The sequence below is a fragment of the Dama dama genome, chromosome 20, assembly GCF_033118175.1.
Source record: "Dama dama isolate Ldn47 chromosome 20, ASM3311817v1, whole genome shotgun sequence".
Classification (NCBI taxonomy): domain Eukaryota; kingdom Metazoa; phylum Chordata; class Mammalia; order Artiodactyla; family Cervidae; genus Dama; species Dama dama.
Genome location: NC_083700.1, coordinates 100476242 through 100488728, shown reverse-complemented (window position 1 = coordinate 100488728; position 12487 = coordinate 100476242). Strand labels below are relative to the sequence as shown.

The 12487-nt window shown below is 40.1% G+C and overlaps 1 protein-coding gene across 5 annotated transcripts in view; it reads right to left on the bottom strand.

The window, feature by feature from the left end:
• ZMYND12 (zinc finger MYND-type containing 12) overlaps positions 1–12102 on the bottom strand; it is a 32035-nt gene extending 19933 nt beyond the window's left edge. For 2 of the 5 annotated variants that reach the window (XM_061122224.1, XM_061122226.1), the window contains exons 1-2: positions 11912–12101; positions 1017–1158 (exon numbers count right to left, since the gene is read on the bottom strand). In XM_061122224.1, coding sequence (XP_060978207.1) covers positions 1017–1158; positions 11912–12021 — 252 coding nt within the window. In that variant the 5' untranslated portion in view covers positions 12022–12101. Of the gene's footprint in view, positions 1–1016; positions 1159–11911 lie in introns of those variants that run through there. The other 3 variants (XM_061122222.1, XM_061122225.1, XM_061122227.1) reach the window with 3 other exon arrangements.
• Positions 12103–12487: the final 385 nt, after the last annotated feature.

Genomic DNA, 12487 nt, shown 5'->3' with positions numbered 1-12487 from the left:
ATTCTAAGGCCACTCTCAAAGTGTACTAAGTGTACAAAGTGCCACTCTCACTATACTAAAATCAATGAATCTTTTGTTTTGAGATTTATGGCTTATAAAGCATTATTTTTCATAATAACTGAGATGCTATCAATGCGGTAATAATAATTTTCCCAATCTCCTTTATTTATTAACTAGTATATTCATTCATCATTTCTTGACCTTCTACTATGCACCTAGGCTCTTATCACAATACTTAGCATGTTTGGGAGCTATGGCTGAATTTTGTAACCCCAAAATTCATAAGTTTTTTTAAAGATTTTTTTTTTTTGATGTGGACCATTTTTATAGCCTTTGTTGAATTTGCTACAATATTGCTTCTGTTTTACATTTTGGTTTTTTGGCCATGAGGCATGCAGGAACTTAGTTCCCTGACCAGGGATCGAACACGTACCGCCTGTACTGAGAGGCAGTCTTAACAACTGGACCACCAGAGAAGTCCCCAAAATTCATATGATGAATCCCTAATGTCTAGTACCTCAGAATGGGACTGCATTTGGAGATAGGGCTTTTTAAAGAGGCAGTCAAATTAAAATGAGGTAATGGGGTATCTCCTAATCCAATCTAGTGGTGCCTTTATTAGGGGAGGAAATTTGGACATGAGGGATGCGTGCACAGAGAAAACACCACAGGAGGACACAGCAAGAAAGGGGAGAGGCTGCAGAAGAAATCAACCCTGCTGACAACCTACTGTTGATCTTGGACTTCCAGCCTCCAGAACCGTGAGAAAATAAATTTCTGTTGTTCAAGCCCCCCATCTGTGGTACTTGGTTATGGCAGCAGCTCTAGGGAGCTAATGCTGCAGTGATTCAGCGAATTTGCAGACAACTGACTGAATGGAATTGAAGGCATAAGGACATAAAACCACACCTCTGCCTTCAGAGGCTGCAGTTCAGTGGCCTTGCACAGACCGCCCCTTCACTGGGGCCATTGTGCTGCACCCCGGACTTAGACCTGCAGCGTCCCACAGGCCCTACCTGACGCTGCTGCAGCTGCTGCAGGCCATGCTGCCGTTCTTCCTCCGAGTTGTAGAAGGGCATGGAGGTGCGCAGGGGAATCAGGAGCTGACATATCTTCTCGTGGATGCTGCCCCAATCAGCTCTTTGATGAACCACACCACTGACAACGGAAACACGACTTCGTTATCTCTACCTTGGGCTTGACCGCGGATCTCCTGGCCCTATTGCTGGCCGGCCCCTAGGGACTAGAAGAGTAAGCTCAACACGGACCAGGCAGGGATCCCAAAGCCATTTCTGACACAAATTGCTCTTCCTTCACATGGTGATTGGGTGGGGTAAAGACCAGGGGTGTGTGGGAGGAGTGGTGGGATGATATTTCTGGGCTATTCTGCTTTTCGTCTTCATCAGTAACAACAAAGACAATGTTAACACTGTATTGGTCTAAGGTCATTTTCAAAATATCTGAACAGTGAAGCTGATGAATTTAAGGATCTTTTTCTTAGGGAAAGGAGAGAGCCTCTCATGAGACTCTCGGAGACACTTTCCTTATAGTTGGGGCATGGCTGGGAAGAGCACTGTGCTCCACGGGGGGCATTCGCATAGAACACACTGTGAATATTCTCCAATCCTAGCAGTGCAACAAGTGGTCTCACAAGTAACTGTTCAACTTTTTGCAAACAAACAAACAAACAGAAAAATTATTTTTTTAAAGGTAAGGAAGCATGGGTGTGGAGAGTAAGTAGCTACTCTAGGCCTGATTCCAAAGCCAGTATTTTTTAGCTCTCCAGAGAAAAGCATTGTGGCAGTTGAGTTTACAGCTTTTCTGACTATTTTACTTGCATATTTAATATTTTTTAAACACTTAATTGGACAGCACAAATATAGAACATTTGCATCACTATAGAAATATTCTAGTGGACAGCACTTTGACAGAGAGTCCACTCCCATTCCTTTTATTTTTTTAAATGGCCACACCATGCAGCCTGCAGGATCTAAATTCCCCAACCAAGGAAAGCGCCACTGGGCCACCAGAGCCCAGGGAAGGGACAGGGAAAGTAACAAACCACTGGACCACTAGGAAATTCCCTCCCATTCCTTAGACAATTTCCTCTATGAATGACTCCTGTTGCAGTGAAAAGGAAAAAGAGGAATGAGTTTTTCTTTCACTTTCCTGAGAATGAAGAAGAAAAAGAGAACAGTGAGCAGGCCTGAACATTCCTAGTTTTTACTGCAGTTGTTCCTAATCTGAAATCTGTAACTGTTTGCTTTTCTGGCCCCTAACTCTACAGGTGACTGCAGCTATGAAATCCAAGAAATTAAGACCCTTGCTCCTTGGAAGAAAAGCTATGACAAACGTAGACAGCATGTTAAACGTACACAGTGTTTGTCATCATGTTGCTGACAAAGGTCTATATAGTCAGAGCTATAGTTTTTCTAGTAGTCACATGTACAGATGTGAGAAAGTTGTGTGAGGACCATAAAGAAGGCTAAGCACTGAAGAACTGATGTCATTGAACTGTGATGTTGGAGAAGACTCCTGAGAGTTCCTTGGACTGCAAGGAGATCAAACCAGTCAATCCTAAAGGAAATCAACCCTGAATATACATTGGAAGGACTGATGCTGAAGCTGAAGCTCCAATACTTTGGACACCTGATGCAAAGAGTTGACTCACTGGAAAAGACCCTGATGCTGGAAAAGACTGAGGGCAGGAGAGGGAGAGGGTGACAGAGGATGAGATGATTGGATGGCATCATCAACTCAATAGCCTTGAGTTTGAGCAAACTCCAGGAGATAGTGAAGGACAGGGAAACCTGGCAAGCTGCAGTCCATGAGGTCACAAAGAGTCAGACATGACTGAGCAACTGAACACCACCACCACCACCATATACAAAATAGATTCAAAATGGATGTAAGACCAGAAACCAAAAAGCTCCTAGAGGAAAACAGGCAGAATACTCTCTAACATAAATTATAGCAATATTTTTCTTTGGATCTGTTTCCTAAAGCAAAGGAAATAAAAGCAAAAATAAACAAATGAGACCTAATGATACTTACAAGCTTTTGCACAGCAAAGGAAACCATTGACAAAATTAATATACAACCTAATGAACAGACGAAAATATTTGCAAATTATGTGACCAATAAGGGGTTAATATCCATCATATACAAATAACTCAAACAATTTAACATCAAAAAACAAACAACCCAATTTAAAAATAGGCAGAACTGAGTAGATATTTTTCCAAAGAGAACATGCAGATGACCAATAGGCAGATGAAAAGATACTCAATATTGTTAATCATTCAGTTCAGTTCAGTTGCTCAGTCATGTCCAACTCTTTGCCACCCCATGGACTGCAGCACACCAGGCCTCTCTATCACCAAATCCCGGAGTTTACTCAAACTCATGTCCATTGAGTTTGGTGATGCCATCCAACCATCTCATCCTCTGTTACCCACTTCTCCTCCTGCCTTCAATCTTTCCCAGCATCAGGGTCTTTTCCGAGGAGTCAGTTCTTCGCATCAGGTGTCCAAAGTTTTGGAGTTTCAGCTTTAGCATCAGTCCTTCCAATGAATATTCAGGACTAATTTCCTTTAGGATGGACTGGTTGGATCTCCTTGCAAGCCAAGGGACTCTCAAGAGTCTTCTCCAAAAAAAAAAAAAAAAGAGTCTTCTCCAACACCACAGTTCAAAAGTATCAATTTTTTCGGCACTCAGCTTTCTTTATAGTCTAACTCTTACATCCATTCATGACTACTGGAAAAACCATAGCTTTGACTAGACAGACCTTAGTTAAATATAAATCAAAACAGCAATGAGATATCACCTCACACTTGTCCGAATGGCTATCATAAAAAAAGAACACAAATAACTAATGTTGGCAAGGATGTGGAAAAAAGGGAAACTTATACACTGTTAGTAGAAATGTAAATTGGTATAGCCACTGTGGAAAATGGTATGGAAAATTAAAAAAACTAAACAATAGTGTTACTATATGACCCAGCAATTCCACTCCTGGGTATATATCCAAAAACATTCATTTGAAAAGATACATGCATATATATATACATATATATACATACACACACACACACACATATACTTCCCAGGTGGTGCTAGTGGTAAAGAACCCACTTGCTAATCAATGCAGGAGACATAAAGAGACATGGGTTTGATCCTTGGGTTGGGAAGAGCCCCTGGAGGAAGGCATGGTAACCCATTCCAGTATTCTTGTCTGGAGGATCCCACAGACAGGAGCCTGGCAGGTATACATACACAGACATACAGACACAGACAGACACAGACACAGACACACACTGGAATACTACTTAGTTAAAAAGAATGAAATTTTGCCAATTGCAGCAATATGGATCGACTTGGAAGGTATTATGCTAAGTGATATAAGTCAGAAAAAGACAAATACTGTAAGATGTCAATTATACGTGGAATCTAAAAAATACAAAACTAGTGAATATAACAAAAAAGAAGCAGAGTCACAGATATAGAGAACAAACTAGCAGTTACCATTAGGGAGAGGGGAGGGGGAACAATATAGGAGTATGGAGTTAAGGCAAACAAATTACTATGTATAAAATATGGTGCAAGGATATATTATACAGCACAGGGAATATAGCCAATATTTTATAGTAACTACAAATGGAGTATAACCTTTAACAATTGTGAAATACTATATTATACACCTGGAACCTATGTATTATTGTATATCAACTGTACTTCAATTAAAATAAAAAACTGCAAAAAAAAAAAAAAAAGAAAATCTATCGACCATTGATGGATGTGGGCTTCCCAGGTGGCGCTAGTGGTAAAGAATCTGCCTCCTAATTCAGGAGACATAAGAGATGCGGGTTCTTTCCTAGGGTTGGAAGGATCCCCTGCAGGAGAGCATGGCAACCCACTCCAGTATTCTTGCCTGGACAATTCTGTGGACAGAGGAACCTGGTGGGCTACCATCCACAGGGTCACAAAGAGTTGGACATGACTGAAGTGACTTAACATGCATAGATGTATGTGCTTATTTTTGGACTCTCAATTATATTCCATCAATCTATATGTCTATCCTTATGCCAGTATCACATTATCTTTATTTCTGTAGCTTTGTAGTAAATATTGAAATTGAGAAGTGTGAGTTTTCCAACTTTGCTTTTTTTTTTAAGATTGTTTTAGCTATTTTAGGTCCCTTTCATTTTCATATAGATTTTAGGATCAGAGTGTCCATTAATGCAAAAATGATGGTTAGAATTTTTACAGGGATTGCATTGAATCTGTGGTGGTGGTTCTGGTGGTGTTGGTTTAGTCGCTAAGCTGTGTCTGATCTTGTGATGCCATAGACTGTAGCTCACCAGGCTCCTTTGTCCATGGGATTTCCCAGGCAAGAATGCTGGAGAGGGTTGCCAGCTCCTTCTCCAGGGGATAATCCCCACCCAGGGATGGAAGCTGGATCTCCTGCATTGCAGGTGGATTCTTCACCGACTGAGTCACCAGGGAAACTATTTCATATTAAGTCTTCTTATCTATGAATATGAAATATCTTTCCATTTATTTAGGTTTTGTTTAATTTTATTCAACAATATTTTGTATTTTTCCAGTGTATGTCTTATACTTCTATGATTAAATTTATTCCTTTATTTAAAGTGCTATTGTAAGTGGAACCATTGTCTTAATTTCATTTTCCGATTGTGCCTTGCTAGTGTACAGAAATATAGCTGATTTTTGCATATTGATTTTATATCCTATAACCTTGTTTTTTTGTGTGAGGGTTCTTTTGGGATTTATCTATATAAAGATCATACTTTTACTCCTTCCTTTCCAAGCTGGATACATTTTATTTCATTGTCTTCCCTAATTGCCCCAGCTAGAACCTCTAGTACAATGTTGAAGAAAAGTAATGAAAGTAACATTCTTGCCTCATTTCTGATTTTAGAGGGGAAAACTTACTGTCTTTGACTATTAAGTATGAGGTTACTGTTGTGTTTCTCTATGGTTCTTTTATGGATACTCTTTACCAAGTTACAGAAGTTCATTTCTATTCCCATTTTTTTAGTGAAAGTCACTCAGTCATGTCCAACTCTTTGTGACCCCATGGACTATACAGTCCACGGAATTCTCCAGGCCATAATACCAGAGTGGGTAGCGTTTCCCCTCTCCAGGGGATCTTCCCAACCCAGGGATTGAACCCAGGTCTCCCGCATTGCGGGCAAATTCTTTACCAGCTGAGCCACAAGGGAAGACCAAGAATACTGCAGTGGGTAGCCTATCCTGTCTCCAGCACATCTTCCCGACCCAGGAATTTTGTTAAGTGTTTTTATCATAAAGGGAGTTGGATTTTGCCAAATGTTTTTCCTATTGAGATGATTATGTGATTTTTGTCCTTTATTAGATTAAGATGGTGTTATATATTGATTGATACTTTTATGTTGAACCAACCTTGAATTCCTGAGAGAAATTCTACTTAGTCATGATATATAATTCTTTTTATATTCTGCTGAATTTCGTCTTCTGGTATTTTGGAAAGGATTTCTGCATCTGTATCATAAGAGGTATTGGTCTGTGGTTTTGATGTTTTTCTGGTTTTGGTGTTAGGATAACACTGGCCTCATATAATTAGTTGGAAGCTATTCCCTCCTCTTTTAATTTTTTCAGAAGGGTGTGTGAAGAATTGTTAATGCTTCTTTAAATATTTGATAGAATTCACCAGTGAAATTGTTCTGGGCTTACATTATGAAAAGCTTTTTTTTTAATTACTTAGCTAAATTTCTTTAATTATAGATCTACTCAGATATTCTATTTCTTCTTGAGTCAGTTTCAATAGTTTGTGTCTTATTAGGAATATATTTCATCTAGGTTTTCAAATTTATTGGCATACAATTGTATGTAGTATTCTCTTATAACTCCTTTTATTTCTATAAAGTTGGTAGCAATGTCTCCATTTTAATTTTCTGATTTTAGTAATTTGATTCTTCTTCTCTTGATCAGTCTAGCTAAAGTTTTGTCAATTTCAACCATTTTAAAGAATCAACTTTTGGTTTTGTTAATTCTGTTTATTGTTTTCCTATTTTCTATTTCGCTCAGACAGTAAAGAGTCAGCCTGCAGTGCGGGAGACCCAGGTTCAAACCCTGGGTCGGGAAGATCCCCTGGAGAAGGAAATAGCAACTCACTTCAGTATTCTTGTCTGGAAAATCCCATGGATGGAGGAGCCTGGCAGGCTACAGTTCATGGGGTCGCAAAGAGTTGGACACGACTGAGCGACTTCACTTCACTATTTTCTATTTCATTTATCTTTGCTGTAATCTGCACTATTTCCCTCCTTCTGCTAGTTTTGGGTTGATTTTGCTCTTCTTTCTCTTAGTTCTTAAAGTGTAAGACCAGGTTATTGATTTGCGATCTTCCTTCTTTTTTAGAGTATTTGTTTACAGCTATGAAGTTCCTTCTGGGTACTGCTTTCACTGCATTCCATCAGTTTTAGTATGTTGTGTTTTTGTTTTCATTTCATTTCAAAGCATTTTTAATTTTCTCATGTGGTTTCTTGACCCACTGGTTGAGTGTATTATTTCTATATATTCATCTATTTCCCAAATTTCCTTCTGTTATTGACTAATTTCATTCCATTGTGGTTGAAAAACATATTTTGTATATTTTCAATCCTTATAAATTTACTGAGATTCTTGTATGATGTAATATTTGGTCTGCCCTGGAGAATGTTCCACATGCATTTGAGAAGAATATATATTCTGTATTCTGTAAATGTCTGTTAGGTCTAGTTGGTTTATATTGTTGTTCAAGTCACATTTCTTTGCTGATCTTTTGTTTAGTTGTTCTATTCATTATTAAAAGGGGAGATTTGCATTTCTATTGCCTATTATATACTTTTATTTAAAGATGAGAAAGTTGGCTGTTTAATTCCATTTACACATACTCCAAAATAGGTAACGATAACTGAGGGCAGGGATTAGCAAAGCTCTTCTTGGGGCCAGATAGTCAATTCTGGGCTTTGAGAGCCATGTGGTTTCTGTTGCAACTACTCAACTTGTTGTTGCATAAAAGCAGTCACAGACAGTAATTGCTGCGCTCAAATACTCTCCTGCCTTTCTTTCTTCTGGGACAAAGAAATGAATACAGTATTTGCTTTGTAAACTGTGATGGCTCTCATACAAATGACAAAAAGCATTTTAAAGGGTTTTTTGATAGAGAATTACTGTAAACAAATTAATAAAAGCACTTAACAGTCAGAATAAAGAAATAGGTGAGTTCCACAGGGTATTCATTAAATAGGGGCTTAGTGAGTAATTGTGTGAGCAATGGAAATATTAACTTACTTAACTGCCTGAACTTTTGTTCTGCTGAGCGCATTTTCATATCTTGCCTTTCTAAAGAAAGGCAGCATATTTTATATATTTATGAGCTCTCTGCTTATTCATCTGTATCATCCCTAACAGTTGTCACAGGGCCATGCATAAAGAAGGATTGGAAAAGTATGCATTCAAATCAGGGATCACAAGCAAATAGCTTGTGGGTTAGACATGTTTTGTTTGGCCATTACCATGTTTTTTAAACTGAAGTAGAAGACTGTTAGGCAGAGCCTGAATTCTCCAGTTCACCACAGATCCTACTATTGAATACCACTTGCCTGTTTTCTCTTTCTACACAGTGAAAGCATTTTTATTTGTGCCCCATTTGTTAAATGAAAGGAAAAATTATTGCAAATTACTCTTATCTCTATGCTACAACTTACTAACCTATACTACTAAAGTCTCTTTTACCTGTAATGGTTCAGTGTACTTTATAAAATTGCCTTCTCTTAAAAACGTCCTATTTCCTGGGAACATTCTCACAGTCCAACACAGAATGATACGCACAAGATTACACAGAATGTAAAAAATAAATGAATTTATAGGAAAAGAACATAAGAAAATTCACTAAAATGTGAAGCTATTAATTATCTGGATTGTGAGGTTATGGATTATTTTTCATGTTTATATCTTATATTATACATTGCATTCAGTAATTTCAAGTTTTCTGCACTGAGCATGAATTACTGCTGCTACTGCTAAGTCACTTCAGTCGCGTCTGACTCTGTGCGACCTCATCCCTGGGATTCTCCAGGCAAGAACACTGGAATAGGAATTACATTTGCAATCAAAAAATTATTTTGCAAAAAAATTAACTTTCACAAATTCAATTTGACTTCCCTTCCTGATCTTTAAATTTGGAGTGAGGAAAAACAATATCTGTTGACTGCCAACTTGATCTCAGGCTTGGTGCTAGATGCTTTACATTCAATCGTAAAAACCCTATAAGGGAGTACTAAAGGCCCTCATTTTTGAGATAGAGAACAACTATCACAGTTTTATTTTCTGGAAAAAATCATGACATCTCTAGGACACAAGGATATAGATATCTGGAGAAAAGTTAGGGGGAGAGGAGAAGACCTTAAAAATAATTAAAGGGAGTGAAAGAAGAGAAAGGAAATAATGGAGGATAAGGGCATAGGAAATAATAATTTATTCATGGATTCATCAAATATTTAGTTTCAACCATTTCAAGATACTTTGCTGGAGACCATAGGGTATACACAGATGGGTCTGAAACAGATCAAAGAGAACATATGACAGTCTGTCTACATATTAAACATAATACTATTCTGCATTAATGGCACGGCATGCTGTATTAATGGAGCATAATAAAAACGAGCTAACAGGCTTGCCAACAACTCAAATGAGTCAGGAAATAAGAGTCATCTGAAAGATTACAGAGTAACTGCAAAGTGAGTTGAGAGGAAGGAGGAATTACTTCTGGGCTTGAGGGATGAAGAGGACAAAGGAGGAGGTAGACGCTTGTATCAGGCAAAGAAGTCTTATCTCTCTCCAGAATGCCAGTCCTGTACTTAGAAGTCTTTACTCAGGACTTCCCTGGAGGTCCAATGGTTAAGACTCCATGCTTCCAGTGCAGGGTACAAGGGTTCAAACCCTGGTTGGGGAACTAAGATCCCATAAACCACACAGCAAAAAAAAAGAAAAAGAAAAAAAAAAAAGACATTAAACAAGTGAGAAAAAAATATAAAAGTACTGAAAAAGTGAAGGAAAAATGTGAGAGAGAAAATGAGATGGAATTTAGCTTGGGTTTAGCAGAAACACCTCTTTGAAGAAATAACATTTCTGAGAAGAGAAAGATGAAAGGGAGTTAGGAAGAGCTGTGACTGTACAGAAAAATTCCCAACAGAGGCAACAGGCTGGGCAAAGAAACTGAGGGAGGAAAGGAGTTGGCAAATTAGAACTGAAAGAAAGCCTCTATAACTGCATCCAGGAAAAGAAGGGTGAGCATGGTGGGAAATGAAAGTAGAGAGGGAGCCAGGGCTTTGTAGCTTCTGCTACAAATTCTGAATTGTATTCTGTATGCAATAAAGAAACAACAGTGAAAACAGAGATGCCGCCCTTGCCCTCATGAAGCATACAGCTTAGTGAGGGATACAGACCACTAAACAAATGATTTCAATCTGTCATAAATGTGAGGATAGGGGACATAACGAGTGCTGTGAAGGCACTGAGGAGGGAGACTGGATTCAGTCCAAAAGGTATGTTCACTCTCCACTGGGATCACTGCAGTCGAGAAGTTATGAGCCTTTAGTGTCTACTCTCCAGCCTAACTTCACATTGATACCTGTCATCTTTCCTTAATACAAATGAGGGCATGTGAAAACCATCCATGGCCCCCCAGAGGATAAATTCCAATCTCCTTGATCTCATATCACTGTTTGGCCCTAACTTTTATCTTCTTGGTATAAACTCCTACTACTACCTATCACAATGATTTTCAAACTTTTTAAAAATCAACCTACAGTAGGAAATACATTTCACTAGTACAAACACATATCCACATAAAACACTAAAACACAAGTCTGAAGAAACAATTCAAGTAGGATTACTCTGATACTTGATAGGTTTTCCTTCCCCTTAAAATGCTGGTTGTGATTTATTCATGACCTGCCAATGGGGCCTGGACAGCAAGCTTACAGTCGTAACTGCTCTGTCCACCATTACCTTCTCAACCCACCTCGGACAAAGTCTGTTCTCTCACTGTTTACCAAAGCAGTCCTGGATGCAAGAAGTGCCTTTCCTTTCCTTCTCCATTTCTCATTCACCTAGCAACTTCCTTCTGATCTTTCAAGACTTTGCCCAAATATTGCTTCTTCAGAGGAGCCTTTGCAGATACCACCCCAGTCATGCTTCCATCCTTCCCAGGGAATAGTACTCCCTGAGTGACAGCACTTGTCATATACGGATGTGTTATAACTTATAACCCTTCCCATACCGTCGCGATCTTGGCTGTGCACCGACAAACTAGCTTTCTATCTGTTCTTCAAACACAGCAAGGTCTTCCCTCCCTCGGAGCCTCACTGCGCCACTGTTCCCCCAGCGTTTCTCGGGCGGGCTGTTCCTACTCAATCATATATCCATAGTCTACCCTCAGAGAGGCTGTCCGCCCAACCTCCCATCACATTTTCTTTGTCTTTAAGGCATTTTGTTGCTGTTGACCACATGGACTGTAGCTCGCCAGTCTCCTCTCTCCGTAGAATTTCCTAGGCAAGAATACCGGACTACTCTCTGGAATTCTTTTGTTTGGTCTGTTGGTTTCTTTATCTAGCTTTCTCATGACAATATTACTTTTTTGGGAGACCTGGTCTCCCGAGTTTCTCAGTAACTTCAGCACCTAGAACAGTGCAAGGCGCACAGCAGGCGCTCCACAAAACATCTGGTGACGAACGAGAGAGCGGAAGAGGAAGCAAACGCAGACACTGATGTCTTAGGGACCTGTCTTGAAGCCTCCTAGACTCTAGAACCTAGAGGGTTCCCTGGCTGAGAGAGAGACGATTGAGGCGCACGTTTCGGGGCCTACCAGTAATAAGTGACTGTGCAGGCCCCGCACACCCGCTCGGCCGGGGCTTCGCACACCTCACAGCACAGCCGGCGCCCCTTGGGCACCGCCAGAGGGTAGATCACGTTCATGCCGCGGCAGACGGTGTTGTCAGTCTCTAGGACGGTTGCCCGGCGAGGACACACCGGACAGCGGTGTCACGTGACCGACACGGCGCAGCCTTATACCCGGCCTTTCGAGGGGAAGGACTTGTGGCTCGACTGACAACTCGGGAGTGCGTTTGTAGGGTTTTTTTTTTTTTTTAATGAAGGACAAAAAAAAAAAAAAAAAAAAACCCAAGTCACTCCTCCACCCCTCCCCCTCCCGCACCGCTCCAAATCCAAAGGTTAAACAGCCGGGCAATCAAATTTTTAGCCGGGGTCCGAGTCTAGCAGGGTCTGTACGGTGGCCGATAAGGATCAAACACGGCCGGACCGTCACTCAGGCTAGGAAACTAAACAAGGGGGTGTGCCTCTCAGCCGAGAAGTCAAGTGTCAGACTCGCAGGGTGCAGGGCGGAACCAGCTCGTATTTCCAGACAAGCGGAAACCCTGCGCTG